This window comes from Hydra viridissima, unplaced genomic scaffold, assembly GCF_058129835.1.
Source record: "Hydra viridissima isolate aposymbiotic clone 2 unplaced genomic scaffold, HvirCarnegie_v1 scaffold_2, whole genome shotgun sequence".
Lineage (NCBI taxonomy): Eukaryota > Metazoa > Cnidaria > Hydrozoa > Anthoathecata > Hydridae > Hydra > Hydra viridissima.
Genome location: NW_028324301.1, coordinates 21,747,416 through 21,765,000, shown reverse-complemented (window position 1 = coordinate 21,765,000; position 17,585 = coordinate 21,747,416). Strand labels below are relative to the sequence as shown.

At 29.4% G+C, this 17,585-nt stretch overlaps 4 protein-coding genes across 4 annotated transcripts in view; 3 read left to right on the top strand and 1 right to left on the bottom strand.

Annotated features, from left to right (window-relative positions):
- LOC149892446 (NADH dehydrogenase [ubiquinone] iron-sulfur protein 5-like) overlaps positions 1-2,222 on the top strand; it is a 21,554-nt gene extending 19,332 nt beyond the window's left edge. Inside the window, exon 3 of the mRNA XM_090077389.1 lies at positions 2,056-2,222. Within this exon, the coding sequence (XP_089933515.1) occupies positions 2,056-2,130 (75 nt within the window). The 3' untranslated portion in view covers positions 2,131-2,222. The remainder of the gene's footprint in view (positions 1-2,055) is intronic.
- Positions 1-17,585, top strand: part of LOC149892434 (uncharacterized) — a 335,617-nt gene that overhangs the window by 19,329 nt on the left and 298,703 nt on the right. The window lies entirely within an intron of this gene.
- The window catches only part of LOC145190968 (mitochondrial carnitine/acylcarnitine carrier protein-like), a 176,862-nt gene that overhangs the window by 19,323 nt on the left and 139,954 nt on the right, over positions 1-17,585 (top strand). The window lies entirely within an intron of this gene.
- LOC145190049 (dual specificity protein phosphatase 16-like) lies at positions 8,594-12,696 on the bottom strand. Its single transcript, XM_080066806.2, has 4 exons — positions 12,486-12,696; positions 9,791-10,117; positions 9,513-9,636; positions 8,594-9,236 (listed from the first exon to the last, which is right to left on the bottom strand). The coding sequence occupies exons 1-4, from the start codon at positions 12,580-12,582 to the stop codon at positions 8,894-8,896; spliced, it is 891 nt and encodes a 296-aa protein (XP_079922932.2). The 5' UTR covers positions 12,583-12,696; the 3' UTR covers positions 8,594-8,893.

Below are 17,585 nucleotides of genomic sequence, written 5' to 3'. Positions count from 1 at the left end.
AAATTGTGTATATTTGAAAAGGCAATCTTAAAAATTCCAGCTAGACCCTAAGAATTCCACTTTCATTCTGAAGATTTATTATAAAGGATAAAATGTTTAAAGGTATTTTTTTTTTCTAATCAAGTAATTTACTCAAATAGAAGAAAAAAGGATGTCTACATCCATTTGTAATTACTTTTAAGAAAATTGGTGGTAAACACTCACATTTGACAATCTTCTGCAAAAAAGTAATGCATGAAACATTTATCTAAAATTTTTAAAATTTTTTGAAAAGTTTTTAAAATTTAAAAGTGTGTATTTTTTTATTATCAATAAAACAAGAACTTGATAAACATTCTTTATTTAAATGATTTTGAGATATGATAATTCTTTGCTGCTAAGCTTGATAAAATTCCCTGAGAGTCTTTTTTTTTATGGTCACACCAGATATAACTGATGATTATTTTAGATCATTTTAATTTACAGAATCATATTTTCAAAAATATCAATCTCACTAAAGATTTCTGTCCTTTTACATATGCAGTTCAGATATTTTTTCAGAAGAAACATGCTCTTTTCATAATTTAAAAAATTGTCACAATCCTAAAAAAAATTCAGTTAAATTACAATGAGTAAAAAGACAACTTCCTATTGGGAAAAAATGCATTCTTAACTTATTTTGTGAGGCCCCTATATTTTATACATCAAGGGAAGAAACTTCTCTTGACCCTCTCCCTTCTGTGTGTCTTTGGGTTAAAGAGTAATCAAAACTTTTCTTAGTTAATGTCATCCCAGGAAGTTTTATTGTTGCTTTTTATGATAGAAAATGGTTTATTGGTGATGTTGAAATTTCTGTTATCAATCAATGTCTATGTTAAATTTATGAAACAAAATGATACAACATTTTTGTGGCTTAAATATGATAATTTCTCTTATGTAGATTTATTTTTTTAAAGTTTACACACTTAAAGAACTTTTGCTAAGGAACCAAAGCTCTATAGTATTAAATGATTAGTATAGTTCTGTTGTAACTTTGTTATGATAGTTATTTGTTTAACAATAAATATTTTGGGTTGATTTATATTGCTTAAAAACTTTTTGAATAGTACCCCTCTGTCCATTTATATTTTAACAAAATCATTAAATTTTACTAAAAGCATTAATTATTTTCAAATCTCTATGAAGATAAATAAATGAAATAAATTTCTTATCAAATTTTTGTGAATTTAAAAAAAAAAAGCTAAGATAAAGGCAAGTTTTAAATGCTCTTTTTTATTCAAACTATTTAAAACCTTTATTATTTAAACTATTTCAAACTGCACTAAAATGAAATTTGCCAGAGAAAAGAATGTGGTTTTTTAAAGTAGGAAGCTCAATTTGGAGTCTTAGAAAGCAAGTTGGTTTATTGTAGAAATTTTAGTGATATATACAAAATAAAATTAATCATGTTGTATTTTTGAAACAAGATACTGATTTTCAACATGTTCTTCATGATATTTGGAATACCAAGAACCCTAGGTTTTTTGTAAGAATTGCATTACTCAACTTGAGTTGATAAAATATTGTTTTTATCTGATATCAAAAGATTGGGCCATTGTCCTGTAATGTGATGAGTCAAAGTTTATGTTGTTTGGACCAATGGAATAAAGTACATTCAATGTCCTGTCAGTCAAAGTTAAAATCATGGTACAAACTTCAAACAGTTGGGTGATTAAAACCTTTTCTTTAATATCTACCAGTTTGGTAAATGTTAAAAAATTTAATGAATTGGATTTTTTAGGATTTTCAAAGGGGAACTTCATCTTAATGATTAAGTTTCAACACAATCTTTTGTCATAGAGAAATCATTTTCCACCTCCAACAGAGTAACCTAAAGAGTCTCCAATTTACAATAGCTAACTCAAAAGAGATTTGATACAAATATTTTATTTCATGATGTATGCAATTGTTTATTTTCATTTATAACCTGCAATATTTGCTAAACTAATAGAATGTTCACAAGGTTTTTAAATCTAAAACCTTTTAATGTGGAATTGTGTTTACTTACAATATATAGCTTTCTCCGTCTTAATTTAGAACTCACGTCTTCAAAAGATACTCAAGCGGCGTGATGAGTTGGTGAAGGAAGGAAAGTATCCAGTAAAAAATTAGAAGCTTTTGTTAAGAGAACATCCAAAGACTATTTTGGTTTTTAAAAGATGCAAAGTGTAAACTCTTGATGCATGTTGTTGCTCTTGATGCCATGTTTGTTGCTTTTTTTTTTATTGTTTTCTTTTCATTGGGAATTTTTTCCAAATGTATAAACAGCTTTTTCAGTATTTTAATCAAAATAACGTTGTGCCTATTGTCCTAATTTTTTAAAATAGCTACTACTCACGTACAGAATTATCATTATAAGAATATTTTGTTGACTTCAACTTTTGAGGCTTCCCAATTCATACATTTTGGTCTCGATTGCAATAAAGCACCAAAGTAATCGTTGCATACTGAACCCCTGTTCAATATGCAGCGGGGGGAGTGGGTGGAGGAGAGAAAAGGGTAGCAAAACATACGCAAGCTAACTTAGATAAAAGTTTTTAAAAAAAGTTTGCATAATTTTTGAATGACTAAATTATTTAAAATGCTGAATCAGTGAATTTATCCAAACAAAGCAAAAAAGATTGTTTACAAAAGTGTCGTCACTTTTGTAGTCTTTTATCTTTTTAGAAAAGAATGCATTTAAAAGTAGGCTAATAATTGTTTTTACTACGAAGAAGTTTTTTTTTTTAGAATTTTGTTAACCTAAAAAATGTTTCCTGAGGAAAATTTGATATTACCTTCCCACTTTATGTAGTTCAAAGAGCTTGTTAAATTGTATGAACTTTTTCATTATAACATATCCTGTTCCGGCGTTCAAATTCTTTTCAACTAGCCGATTGTGTGTCAGTGACGTTTCAATGTCATTATCTTTTTATTTAAGTAATCTTTTAATTGTTAAGTTCCTACTCTTTTTATTTAAGTTTTAATATAAAATTGTAATATCATCCCACTCATCTTGTTTACTACTTCTTACTAATATTTCTGTTGCAATACAAATGTAGTTCAATTGTTGCTACAAAAGAGGTTCTCAGTGAACTCCCACTAAAAATCTAATAAACCCTAAGAAAAATACTGTTGTCTTTGATAAGTGGTAAAAAATTTGCCATCGATGTTAGAGTCGACAGTTATCTTTTGTAAAGTGCTGTTTGAATATAAGTAGCAAAAGTTATATAATTAAAACTTTACTTCACTATTTGCACTATTCATACAAGTTTTAAATCTTCAATTTTATATCCAAGTAGTTAGGAAAATGAAAATTTACATCAAACTAATTAATCTGAAACAGGAATACCACATAAACCTTAAAGTTTGCCTGTAGCATTTAAGATGTCTACTCTAAATTTATTGACTTATTACTTCTTACGCATCTTGTATATGAACAAGTCATAGAAGAAGAGCAGAGGGTAAAGAAGTGAATGCAAACTAAGATATATTATTCTCTTTCTTAAATAAACCTACTCCAGACCCCTTTAAAAAAAAGGTAAGTCCAAAAAAGCAATAGTTCTCCCCGTCGACGTAATGACGCAATAGTAGAAAGTTTCATATTTGAGGCAATAAACAAAAAAGTATGAAAAAAGAAATGAATAAAAGCTGTCATATGTAATCAATAAATTTGCGTTCTCCATGAATCTTACTGGACCATTAATGGATCACTCGATAGTACAGCAACTTTTAGATCGTGCTGTGCAGTTGATAGAACTTGTCACTAATTTACCTAATCAGCTCAATCAAACAGTTATTGAACTAATTCGGAACTTTTCTACAGATTCAAAAAAAAAATTTCCCGTTTGGAGTATTTTTGTAACCTGTTAAAAAGTTCGTTAATTAAGCAACGCGAACTGTTTTAAATTGCAAAGATTTTTTGATTGTCAGGGAAAAGTTAAATCTTTTTGCCCCCCCTCCCCCTAAATACGTTTCATAAAAAAAGTTTAAATTTTTGAGCCAAAATTTTAAACAAGCAAACTCAAAAAACGACAAGCATCCAATGATGCAATTACTTACAAACTCGAACAATCTGAAACTAACATGTCTTAGTGAACTGTTCAACAAAAGTTTAAGTGAAGATGATTGGAAATCGATAAAAACCATATTTGGAAAGATTTTTATTTAACTTTCAAATAAACTAATGAATTGAAAATCTCTTATGCGCTTAAGTGATGAAAATGTTTTTTAAGTAATGTAAAATAAACCTTAATATGCGAAGAGAAAAATCCAATTTTTTCGATGTTTCTGAAAAAAAGGTGTGAGAAGAATATATGTTGTTAAAGGAATCGTGAATCAAGTGCAATATAAAGATGTCCTTGAACAAAAAGTTGTTGCCCCAAACGGGAGTGGTTTTGTTCAGGTGAAAAAAAAAAAAAATCTTTATGCAAAATGGACCATCATGCTTTACGACTAAAATCAAATAAAAAATTTGTTTTGAATGGAATATTTCATTGTTAGAAAGGTCATGAAGCTCCCCGGACCTGAATACAATAGAGAACGTTTGAAAGTTGCTTAAGAAGGAAACATCAAAAGAGTATATTACATACAAAGTTGTTTTGATCAAGAAAATCATCAACCTCACTGTAGCTAAAACAAAAATCTCTAAAAAAGGATTGAAAATTGTATTGAAAGCCAAAAAGGGTAAAAGTTATCATTAAGGCAAAAGGATGAGTAACAAAATGTTAATATGATCGACTAAACTTTGTAATTATTACTTAACAGATCATATTATCAAAGTAAGTAACGCTTTGTTTATCACAAGAAACCCCATTTTTTAAAGTTTTGATGACTTTTAATCGAAAAATTGCGAACAAGTGTTTAAAATTTACAGTTTTTAAGAAAAGCTTGAGGTGGCCATAATAAGTTACGTATGTATCAAAGTTTCATTGCTGATTTAGCTTTGTTACACACCTCTGATTGATTTTGGCTTTTGATTTTCGGCAATGATCTGATCATCTGGAAAAAAATGGCATCTTTTAATTGATTCTATTCTGGTATTTCTTTAACTTTTTTGTTCTATCTTCCCTGTGCCTTTAGCAAGCTCATTATTTTGCAAACCTTTTAAATAAATTACTATGGAAAGCTGACAGGGGTGTGAAGAGTTAAAATACGAAAATTTATCGAAGTTTTAGCATTAAAGTTGCCATTTAAAATTTTTTGTCTTGTTTTACCTCATGTTCCAAGTCTAATTCGCAGGTTTTTACTCTCACGGAAAATAAAAACCGCAATCTGGTTTTAAAGCTTTCGAGGTCCCATACTCACATCCAAAGCTCGATTTTCCGATTCAAAACCCATTTAAAAAAAAGTAAAATAAAGATTTTTTAAATTTATAAAAGAGCGCAGTTTTACTTTTAATAAAAATTGTTTCTCAAAGTTTGAGCCTGGTAACTTGTTTTTAAAACCCAACACTTAACAGTCTACAATAGCCGGCATCCAGAGGAACTAAAAGGGACCTTCTTTTTACTTTAAATCTTCTCCAAAAAAATCCCAAAACTTTCAGTTTAAACTTATATCATGTTTATGTTTTTTATATAGATACTATCTGTGTCCTTGTGCCATAAAACTCCACTCACCCTTAGTAAGCGTCTGCGTATCGTTTCATTTCCGTATCGTTATCATTCCGATATGGTATTAGAAAAAAAGTATCATCGGAACGACAAGAGTTCCGGTATATACCGAGATTCGTAACTCAATACCGGTTAAAATTTTCTTACCGATATTTTGTCGTAATCATTCCGATTACATTTTTTTTTTTGTCAATATCATATCAGAATGATAACGATACGGAAACGAAACGATACGCAGACCCTTAACCCTTAGCCCAAATTTATATCTAGTACGACAATCTGTTTGATTCCTTTTTATAGTTGGCGGCTTTTTTTTTTTGGTTCTGACATTTGAAGAGGTCCAACTACCTAAAAGGAAAAAATAAATGCTGAAAGTTTAAAAGCTTTCAGAACCATTAGTGCTGCTGAATATGATGGAGTTACTTCTGTCTTAGAAGTTTACGGAATCGTTTGGGTCATTAAAATTAAATTAATTAAAGATAGTGTTTGCAGGTTTCGAATGCTTTTTTATTCTCTTTTTGATAGAAAATTGGCAGTGATACATCAATATTAGATGCAGGAAGTTCAAAAATAAGCTGATACAGTTGGAATCTACCATTGACACCGTGATGAAGTAAACTTAATTTTTATACTTTTTGACAATTCAAAATAAACAAAAATTACTTTTAAAAAAAGGTTTCTTTAACATTACTAAAAGTTTTACGCAAAAGCGATCTTTAGATGTTATGAACCGTAAAAAACGTCTCGACAAAAAAAAAAAAAAAATACAAAAAAAATACTTTGGAGTAAAAACCTTATTTATATTTGCAACATACATGTTCATCAACAAGAAAAGGAACATTATTACGTCGGACGAACTGAGAAAACTTTCAAAGATAGACGGTACAAATATAAAAATTATTTTCTTTATGAAAGTAAGACTAACTCCACTGAACTTTCGAAATTAGTATGGGATTGTAAAAAGAACGGTAAAGAGTTTATTCCTTACGTGGAATATTCTTGATCAAGCAGAACTGTTTAAACCCGGTGGTAAATCTTGTAATTTGTGCTTGACGGAAAAATACCACATTATTACGTCGCACATGAACTTAATAAACGAAACGAGTTAACGTCAAAGTACCACCATGAAAATAAATTTCTAGTAAAAAAACTTTAATGTCATCATAGAAGACACTCCGTAGCACTTTTTTTTTTGTATATTTTTCGTCAGTACGTTTTTTAGTGTTTATAACATCTGAAGATCCCGATTGCGTAAAACTTTAAGTGATTTTAATTTTAAATTTTAAATAGACCTGACTTTTAGTTTGTACTATAATAAGGATTTATTTGTGCAAAGTAATTTTTTAACCATCGTTGTTAAATTTTTTTTGTTAAAAATTTAATTTTACAAAATTTTACTGAAAAAAAACTTTACTGAAAAACTTTACTTTACAAAAGTTTAATGAAAAAAAAATCTATTTTTGTTCGATAACATTAAAAGTGACTTGTATGTTTTATCACATCAATCCTCATTTTTCTAACAAGCAAACTATGACCATTTTGTAGCAATGGGATAAAATGAAAGATCTGTTTTGTTGGATTAAGATTCTAAGAGAAAATGGTAATCTTAAGAGGACACCTAGAAGCGGTAGACCGATAGAAAAAAAAAATTCAAACAACGTTCCGGTTGTTCCCAAAGACGCAGCTCTAGATTATTTGGTTGCACCCATCAATACATCTGTGCTAAAAAAATATAACAACATTATACCAACTTTTCTTCTTTAAAACCTTCGTCATCCGAACTCTACAGAAAAGAGGAGCCCGACTAAAGTGTAGGAAACTTCTTGAGTATTATCGAGATCTCAATTTCGTTCTTGATGACGAACCTTACTTTATGCTGTCTTATTCTTGTCAAATCATCATTTTTACTCCAATGATAAAAACGATGTAATAAATAATGTTAAATTTAACTTTAAGACGAAGTTTGAAAAAAGGGTTACCTGTGTACATATGCATTTCGCCCAAGGGAATCTCGTATTCTGTATATTTACTTAGAATGTAGTCTCGTATATCTACTTAGAATGTTGCATAAAAATTTTTTAGAGCCTTTTAATATAAAGTACTATTCTACCCGAAGCTACGTGCTTTGGCTGGGCGAGTTCTCACTTAGCTCGGCAAAAGCCGAAACATTAACTTTAAAAAAATATAAATCCAGATCATTTGTCTCAGGCACGACTATTTGAAGGTTTGTGCACGACTATTTGAAAAGTGTGTGAGAGAAAGCCATAGATCTTGAGAGTTTGAAAAATAAAATAGTTTCGAGTATCAAATAAAATGGATTTACAAAAGCATGCTGAGAGCGGGAAGAAAAGATTCGACCACATTTATCGTTATGGTGTCGAATAATTTTTTTTTGTGACTTGAAAATATAGATTTTTTTTTTCTTATAAATTTTAAATGTAAATTTCTAAATAGAATTGCTTTTTTTTTTATGTAACATTAAATTTGCTTTCCAATTTCTTTTTTGCCACCCGTTACACACACACACACACACACACACACACACACACACACACACACACACACACACACACACACACACACACACATATATGTGTGTGTAATGAAGTTACCATCTTAACATTCTGTAAATTAATATGAGGAAAAAAGCGCACTTTTCTTGACGATTTATTTTTCGCCGATTCAAGAAGTTTCTTATCTTTTAAATTTTGTAAAAAATTAAAAACAGTTAAAAAATTGATTCATTGAAATACATGGTTTATACTTATCATTAAGATCTGAAGTAAAAAAAATTCATAAGTGTGGGAAAAAATTCTTAAGTGCGGAAAATATCTTCATTTACTTTTTATTTTTCTAACGAAATTGTTTTGGTATGCGTCATAAATTGCCGTTTCCTTATAACATGACGCTAATATAAACAATACAATAGTTTATTAAGCTACTAAGCAGGGTTAAGTCCAAGGTTTCAAAAATAAAACATAACAAAAGAGAAATTAACGTTTTTTTAGTAAACATTTGATGAGCCTATATTTACAAGCATTTTAAATGCAAAAAAATATACATAAACGTATAGAAAATTATACTTAAATTATGCATATGTATGCAAGACAGGCATAACTTAAAATTTTATGTATAACAAAGTTGTTTTTTTTATTCTTTCGTGTTTACTTTCATCCAAAAAGTTCATAAACCTTAATGTTGGATGGTGGCGTTGATTTAATTGAAAATGATCAAATATGTTTGTTTTTTTTTTTCATTTCATAAAGTCACCTAATAAGGTTTTATCACCTAAAATCTAAAGTTGGTCTCTGAGTCATTGAATAGTTATTGCTTCCAATATTGGATCTGAAATCACAATCCTTGTTCAGTTCTTTTTCACTAAGAAAAAAAAATCCATTTGACGGCACAACCCCAGGTAAGGATAATGCGTCTAAAGCAGCTTCGGGAGACGGAAATGCTGGCGACAAATTTTGGTCTGTTTTTGTAATGCTCAATCCTTCCATATTAACTTCTGATAAAGGTGAATATATTAAGTCCGTTTCTTGTTGCAAAATCTCCTCGTACTGCATCAGCTGACCCATGAAGTTCAAGTTAGGTGAGATTGTGGGTCTCTTTTCTTTAACGTAACTAGTGCAAAAAAAAGATTTCAAAAACCTCAATCTAAAGACCTTTTTAAACATAACTCATTTAAAACCTGTTCCAAAACTTTGAAAATAGTTTAGAATAATAAAGGATATATTTTTTGGATTTGTGTAAAGTGGTTGGCTAGTTTATTCTTGAAATAAATCGATACTTCTTTTAGCACATCAATATCAATCATCAACAACCTTTGAAAAACTGATTGTATTTTTAAAGGAATGATGGGAAGTATTAATTTAAAAGCTTAATTTAATTTTTTTTTACCGATAAGCATTATCTAATGATAACGACATATGCCTCATGATGTATGCAATTGCGATAGCTGCGGAACGAGAAACTCCTCCTACACAGTGGAGGAGAAGATTGTCATCGCTCTCTCTCACTTTGTCTAAAAAAAATTTTCATCATTTAATACAATTTTAAATTTCCAGAATAAGAATCTAAATACTAAATTGATTGTGAAATAAATGTTTTCAAAATAAAGCAAACTGAGGTTTATCAAATTGAAAATCGGTCAGTTAAAAAAAATTACTCTATGTCACCTATAAAGTCAAAAGCTGTTTGAAACCATTCCATGATGTTTTCATTTGATGAATCAGAAATAGGGATCCTTAGATAATGTCCAGAGGTACAATGAGGTGTATCTGCAGCGGTTAAGCTTGCATTTAGTACGTATTTTACCTTACACGTGCGTAAAAGATCTTCCGACTGTGCATCTTCTTCGCATCCAAGGTAAAGGAATGGTAATACTTTGGTAGGCGGACAATTACTGCTAGAAGCGCACGGAGTAGATAAAGACAACAAAGAGCATCCGTTTATCCATGGATCATTTGCTTTTGCAAGTTTGAAAGGAAACGAAGCAAAAGCTCCTAAATTTAGCAAACATACATCACATACATAAAAAGGTTTCTCAACAACCTCCAAATCCAAGGTTGAATTTAAAGGTTGCCGAGAAACCTTTTACGATAATAAGGGAGATGATAATGACGTCATTGTTAAGGATAGCGAGGTTGAAGATAAAGATGAAGATAATGCAAAGCGTGTAAAAAAAATTCAGGTAATTTTAAATAAGTACAAACTGAGTTAAAAGCGTCAGAAAAACAAAAGATTTATCATAAATATATTATAAATTAGTGTTCGGTCAGTAAGATTAGAATATTAAATAGTTTTAGGCGTTTATTTAGTTCACCAAAAATATTTTTTTTAAATTTATATTTTAAAAGCACAGATGTCAAACAAAAAGACTTTCATATAAAACATGCATTTTATAAAATATAAATAAAGAACTGATATGAAATATTGAAATATGAAATATATAAATATTGAAAACATATGAAAGAATATTTTGTTTTAGAAACAGCAGAGACAAAAAAAAAAGTTTAATTCAATGGTCAATCAAAAGGTAAAAAAAAAGGTCTTAAAGAATAAAAAACTTGTTAAATTTTGAATCGACAACAATAGTTAAATCTTGAAGCGTTAAAAACTGCATCCAAAAAAACGCTTCTTTCAAACTTCTGGTGCTTTTTTTAAAGATCGGAGGGGTGAGCACTAATTTCTCATTTCACCGTGTAGGGTAAATAATCAATGCGAAAATAAAAATATGAAAAGTAATGATAAGAAATGGAACGAGTTACTAATTTTGATACAAAATGAAAGGTGGTGTATATTACCACTGCTTTATGCTCCTTTATTAATTAGAGACTAAAAATTTAATGTGAGATTAGTCCGAGTAAGGTTGGTTTAAAATACTGAAATTTTCAATCAAAATTTCAAAAATTTACATAAAATGATAACAGATTACTTTTAAAATAATGACGTCAATATCAAATACTCTTTAAATTTAAATTGAGCTGCGATTACACTAAATACTTTTCCTTAAGTCTGAATTGGCGAGGCGAGATAGAAATCAATATTTTATGATGGAATGTAAAAATGAACACTGAAAAGGAGTTTAGTTTGTGTAAACACTTCATCTCAGATATTACTTCCACCTTGCTCCCGTTCAAGTTTTGGAGTATTTTCTGAAAATGTGTAATTATAAAATTTAATTTAAAACTCAACAAAAACTTTGAAAATTGGAGTTTAAGCTCAGCCATCGACTTGTGCAAAAATTTTAAAATGCTTCAAAAAAATGTTTTATGCAATTTGCAATTGGATTTATATTTTTTAGTTTAAGTGGCATGGAAAATTATTTATATATACATTTTTTACTAATATTTTTTATCGTAGTTTTTTTTTTTAGTGAATATTGTTTTTTTTTTTTTTTTTTTTTTTTCCTTTAGTTAAATCAACAAAGAAGCATTAGCAGACAGAAAATAAATTTAAAATTGAATTTTATTATTCACTCAGTTTATGATCAATCCCTCCGAATTTTTTGTTTTGTTTAAATACTTATGGGAAGTTAATAAATTTTAAAGATTGGCGAGTTGTCAAAAGATTGTACAAAAAAAGCCGTTATTAAAATACAAATTAATGGTGCATACAATAATGGAGTTACATAAATCCCTGCCAGATTGTGACTCACGTTTCAAGAATGGACTGATCCAATTAAAATGTGTTTTTTTTATATGACGCATTATTTTTTCAAAGTCATTGCAAATACATGCGCTAACAGACGCCAAACAAGTTCAATTCAACTTTTTATTTTTCCTGTTTTTACCAGAACAACAAATGTGCTACATTGCACCACTGCTACCACTACGAAAAGCAACAACAAGAACGAACAAAATCAACCTTTCAATGTAATTTTGCATTTCACGATCTTAAACGTGAAATGAAGAGTTTAAATCGTTTTTAGTTAATCTCAGCGTTATATTTAAACAAACAAGATATCAACCGATTTTAATATGTTAAATTTTTACAAAGTAATTTGCGAAGAAACTAATGTCATTAATGAAAAAAATCACAAAAGTTGAATAACTTACGATAAAAATTTAACCCAACTCAATTGTTCAACTTATCTTAAATTCATCGTAGGACATACTCCTAAAAACTTGTTTTGGTAAATTGGCGGACGGTTGTTAAAAACTAGCATCGTTTTTTTTTAGATAAGCCAATTTAATTGTGTTTTGTTTTAATTTGATTTAAAATGTCTCAGACTATTTTTTTGGCGGTTTTTTCCTTTTTAAATTTCTGTTTTTTGACAAATAAAATAAAAATGAACAGATAAAAATTTATGTTTTTAAAATTCAGTGCTGATCTTAGGGAAAAAAGAAAAAAGAAAAAAAGAAAAATTACCTTTTCTTCTTTTTAACGAGCGCTTCTTCTTGGAAGTAGACGGCAAACAACCGCACGAATCAAATATTTCTAATGAAGTAGGTGCCTTAGGACGCATACCGCAAGCGCCAATGTTGCGGAGCGTTTTCTAATTTAAACTTTTTTGGGATTGCTAAACATTAATACAAGAATTCAGGTTTACAATACTACTTTTAAAAAATACTACTTTTAAAAAACGTTGTAAAAAAAAATAAATGCATGTATATTTTGTCTTATATATGTTTTGGTTTACGTAACGTAAATATAAACAGTGTTAAATGACAAACTAAACTTAACGATTTAAATTTAGAAAATAAAACACGAGAAACCACAACATTTTTCACGTTAAGCCAAAAATGTTGTAAACGTGTTACAACGCTCTTGATTAAACTCGTGCTTCTAATTAAATGTAAATATTAAATGTCCACAATATAATTTTTATTAACCGTACAAATAAAATTTATTGCAAGAATTAAAAAACCATTTCCAATGAAGAAATACTCAAGTTAGTTATCAGAGGCACTTGATTTATGAAACCCTACGGAATATATTTCAAATATGTTAACTATGACTTATCCGCGAAATAAATTATTTAATGACGTAACTGTTTCTTACTCACCGCAACAAAAAGACGAAATAGACAAATATCTCGCTCATTCATTAAAATAGACAAATATCTCGCTTATTCATCAATAGAATTAGCTTTGCGTTATATTTAAACGTTTTGTTATGTGAACAATAATATGGAATGCATTAATTATTCAGAACACCGTAACTTTTTTTCTCCTAGTTTATGACTCACGCGACCGTTACGTAAAACCACATAAGCTCGTTATAGAAATATTGAGATATGTGAGAAGTGAATACTCATTCCTTGTAGATGTCAAATAATTGCATTATGGGTTAAAATTTACATTTTTTATAAAAATCTATCTGACTGTTTTAGTTTTTTTATACATGTGACGTCATGAAACGACGATTTTGCATGTCCAATCAAATCATTTGAGCAATCGCCACCAGTGGTTGAGTTTTCTGTTAGTTGGTCATTCTGTTATTTATGTAACTTAAGAAAAGGATTTACTTTAATTTTTAAAAATTACTCTTCAAAACAGGTTTTTATGGAAAAAAAAATTTCTTGTTAAAAAAAAAAGACAAGAACCCAGAAATCCAATCTGCAGCCACGCGGTTTATGTTTAAGTGCCAAAAAAATTCGATGACGTTTTTTTAAAAATAAACCTAGTTGTTTGACTTTCAGTGCATGTAAGGAAAAAATAATAAAGCAAGTATCAAATATAAATAATAAATCAAAAGGAAAAGTTGCGGTAGAGTATTACGCAATACATGTATATATATATACATACATACATATATATATATATATATATATATATATATATATATATATATATATATATATATATATATATATATATATATATATATATTACGTGATACTCCACCTGCGTGTGTGAGGGTTTGTGTGTATGGAAGTGTATGGACTTGTGTAGTTGTGTGTGGGTGTATATATATACACCGACTGGGATCTGAGTGGTTCCAGTCAAATAAACAGCAATGACAATGACAAAAAGTCTGTCAAAATTTTGTTGGAGAAATTCGAAGAAAAAAAGAAAAATAGTCGATGTTAATGAATTTAATAGCGTTTTAAAAAAAAAAAATCTCAATTTAAAAAAATGAATACATAAAGACTGACAAGAATGAAAACTGATAAGGATTTTTCTAATAAGTCCTATTTAAATACAAAGTTTGTTCTAGCTTTCATTCTTGTCAGTCTTTATACATTCATTTTTTTCATTTTAAGAAAAGTTTTAACACCCTCTCAAATGTATTTATATCGGCTATCTTCTTTTTTTCTTTGAGTTTCTTCAACAAAATTGAAACCAACGAAGTCAACTTAATTTTTTAACTGAAAAGCTATATTTTGTTGTTGTTGTTATTATTATCCTTATGATAATGATGATGATGATAATGATGATGATGATGATGATGATGATGATGATGATGATGATGATGATGATGATGATGATCATGATCATCATGATCATCATCATCATCATGATCATCATCATCATCATCATCATCATAATATTATTTTTAGTATCATTATTTTTAGTATTATTATTTTTAGTATTATTGATACTTGTATTATCAACAAAACGTGTCTTAACGATGACGATATGGTATTATAAGTTTTTTAGAATTGATCAGAAAAGTTATTCTGTGTTTTAACTGAAGGGAATTGCGACAAAGTAATCAAAACCTGAATGACTAATATATGAACAATACTTGTAGAAGTAACAACGTGCTCAAACCTAAATGTAACCTAAATACTCGACCATTCGTTTTTATTTTCATTTGAGTTTTTACAATTGAATCAAAACTAGAAAAAGATTTAGCTTCATAAAAATGAATAAAGAAAAGAAGATAGGATACGAAAACAACACAGTTTTTCGCTAAAAGTGAATAAATTTAATTTGTCCTAAGATACCAGATACTTGATACTTGATAATCATAAATCAGCATTTAACATGAAATAAGATTTTTTGAAACATATGAACTTTTATTTTTTTGTGTATGGTACAAAAAGCAATACAAATTAAAGCTACAAACTGAAAAAAAAAAACACTTCTTAACCTTTATATAATAAATCATCGAAAAACTTTTAGCAATTTCAAAAAAAATTTGTTCAAGAGCGTAACAGCATCGGTATGACGTGTTTGTACGCGTCGGTATGACGTGTTTGTACGCTAAGCAAGAGCAATAATTTATTTCAAAGTGGGATCGAACGATAGAATATCGAAAGAATCAAACGAATGTGTCCAAAATATTTTGAATCTGATTCAAGTTTAATTTTTGTTCCTGGCAGGCTTTTGCCGGGAACGAATAAAATCGATCCCGATTCGCGGGTTTTTAAATTTAAGTAAAACAAAACCAAAATGTATTTAAATTGTGAAATAAACATTTTATATCAAACCAAGATGAAAATAATCTTAGAAGTAATCTCTTAGGATAATCTCATTTAGTTTTGCTCATGACAAGTGCACCAGCAGCTTGACTTCATAATTCCTAAATGCCCTTTTACCACTTCGTTGGTGGATTAAACGCCGAAACGAAATAAAGTTTCTCCAAATGTTTCTTAACATACTGAAGATAGAATGTTTCGACTTGTTGTGAGTTGGTCCGTTTGAGTTAGATGCGATGGTGGTACGAGAGAACCTTTTAATTCTCTGTTAATTTTTTATTCAAAGGCATATAGACGTTCCATTTCGACTTGTATTCGAGGGCATCGAGATTATAATTGTTGATTGCATTCCAAACAACTTGTTCTTGCGATTTACCAGTTGAATTGTCGGGTTTACCCATCAAGTTATCGAATTTTGGTACAGCAAAAGGTTGTTCCTTACTTACATAGAAACTTATCATAGTAAGACGATCAACTCGAATCAAGTTCGAACAATGAGTTGATATTAACCTGTGGAAGAATAGGCGATAAGAGGAGTTAGCGTCTGTCCAGAACCTCGACATCTTAAAATGTTTTTTCTTTAGGGATGAAGAAAAATTAAATATTTTTTTGTATACAACTCTCCTATAACGCGATATTTTTAACTATTGTACATTAATTTTTCATTAAATTAAATATTTACGGTTGAAATAAACGAAGGTTCCCTTTTTGTAGTAATCCTCATTTTAACAATCAATTTCCGTTATCAGGCATTACTCTGTCTTAATTTATGCAAAGTCGTTTTTTAATTTGATATTCAATTCATTTTATGTTATTGGATAACATCTACCATCACCTTAATGAACACTTTTGAAAAAGAATAAAGCTTTTTAAAATACTTTTTTAAAATGGGTTTTTTAAATATAAGAAAAAAAGAATGGTATGAAGAACTTAAAAGATGTTTATAAAAATAACATTTACGTTGGATAGTAAGACATGATGTGAACGATGCACTGATTGTGTATTTTGCAAAATTTTACAAATTGTCTGTGGTATCGTAATTTGTGGTTCTTCAACCCGTTAGCGGAATATATTGAGTCAACTTTCCAAATGCGAAGTTGAGGTTTATGATTCACAAAAATTAGTGTTTTTTTAAAAACATCTTGGTGAGCTAACGTATGAAATAACTGCAGTAGTATTAATCATTATCTATTTTAAGTGGATCAACCTTTTTTTTTATTTGATGAAGTGAATACTTTGGCAAAAATCTAGGATGACCAATACGAGGAAAAGATGCACAATCAGCAGATTTTGTCACTTTTTAAAAGTAAAAGCTTAGAAAACGTTTGTAGCCATTACGTAGGAGCCTCGTTTTTGGGTCTATATTTTTATACCAGGAATCAAATGTTTTGTGACGGAGCCATCATGAATAAATTTCATAATACAAATTATAATATAATTATATAATATAAATTATAAAAATATATATTAAAGCATATGATAAATTATGTAACTGAGTAAATTTGTATTATATTTTAAAAGCAACCCAGCAGGCACACAACGTTATTTCAACGTTGATATGTAGTAGATTTTAGGGTTTCGACGTTGTTTCAACGTTATATCAACGTTGTGTGCCTGCTGGGAATTTTTTTCGGTGGGTTCCCATCCTTGAGACGAAGCTATAGCAGCGGTTAATGCCATATAAACAAACTATACTTTGTTTATTCCGGCGATCTCAAATTCAGGTGTCTGTGAGTGATTTACCAAGTGCTGAGAGGCCACGTTTAGGAAGATTACAAAGCAACATTAGTGTATACGTCGAGGCATTGAAGAAGAGTCTTCTATGTCAACTTGAAGGTGGTCCCAGCTGTTTTAGATGTCCCGAACCTCGCTCTGAAGATTCAAGGAATGCCACATTTATCCATATAACAGCGTTTATCCATATACAGCTAGTGCAGGAACTAAAGCTAGCAGGTTATTAAAATTTATTAGCGTATACTATCCACATCCAAGAATTTATTTGGCAAAAAGCTGATTTCGTTCACAACTTCCTTAAGTATGACGAGACCCATCTCTACCAAAACGGGTTTGTTAACAAAGTATGCAATTCTGGGGGACAGAAA

Bases quoted from the DNA above. Each gene is read 5' to 3' on its own strand.
- LOC145190049 (XM_080066806.2), bottom strand. From the start codon at position 12,582: ATGCGTCCTAAGGCACCTACTTCATTAGAAATATTTGATTCGTGCGGT. The intron at 10,118-12,485 runs GTAATTTTTCTT...TGCTAAATTTAG, and splicing joins CTCGTTAAAAAGAAGAAAAG to GAGCTTTTGCTTCGTTTCCT. The intron at 9,637-9,790 runs GTGACATAGAGT...AATTTTTTTTAG, and splicing joins AACAGCTTTTGACTTTATAG to ACAAAGTGAGAGAGAGCGAT.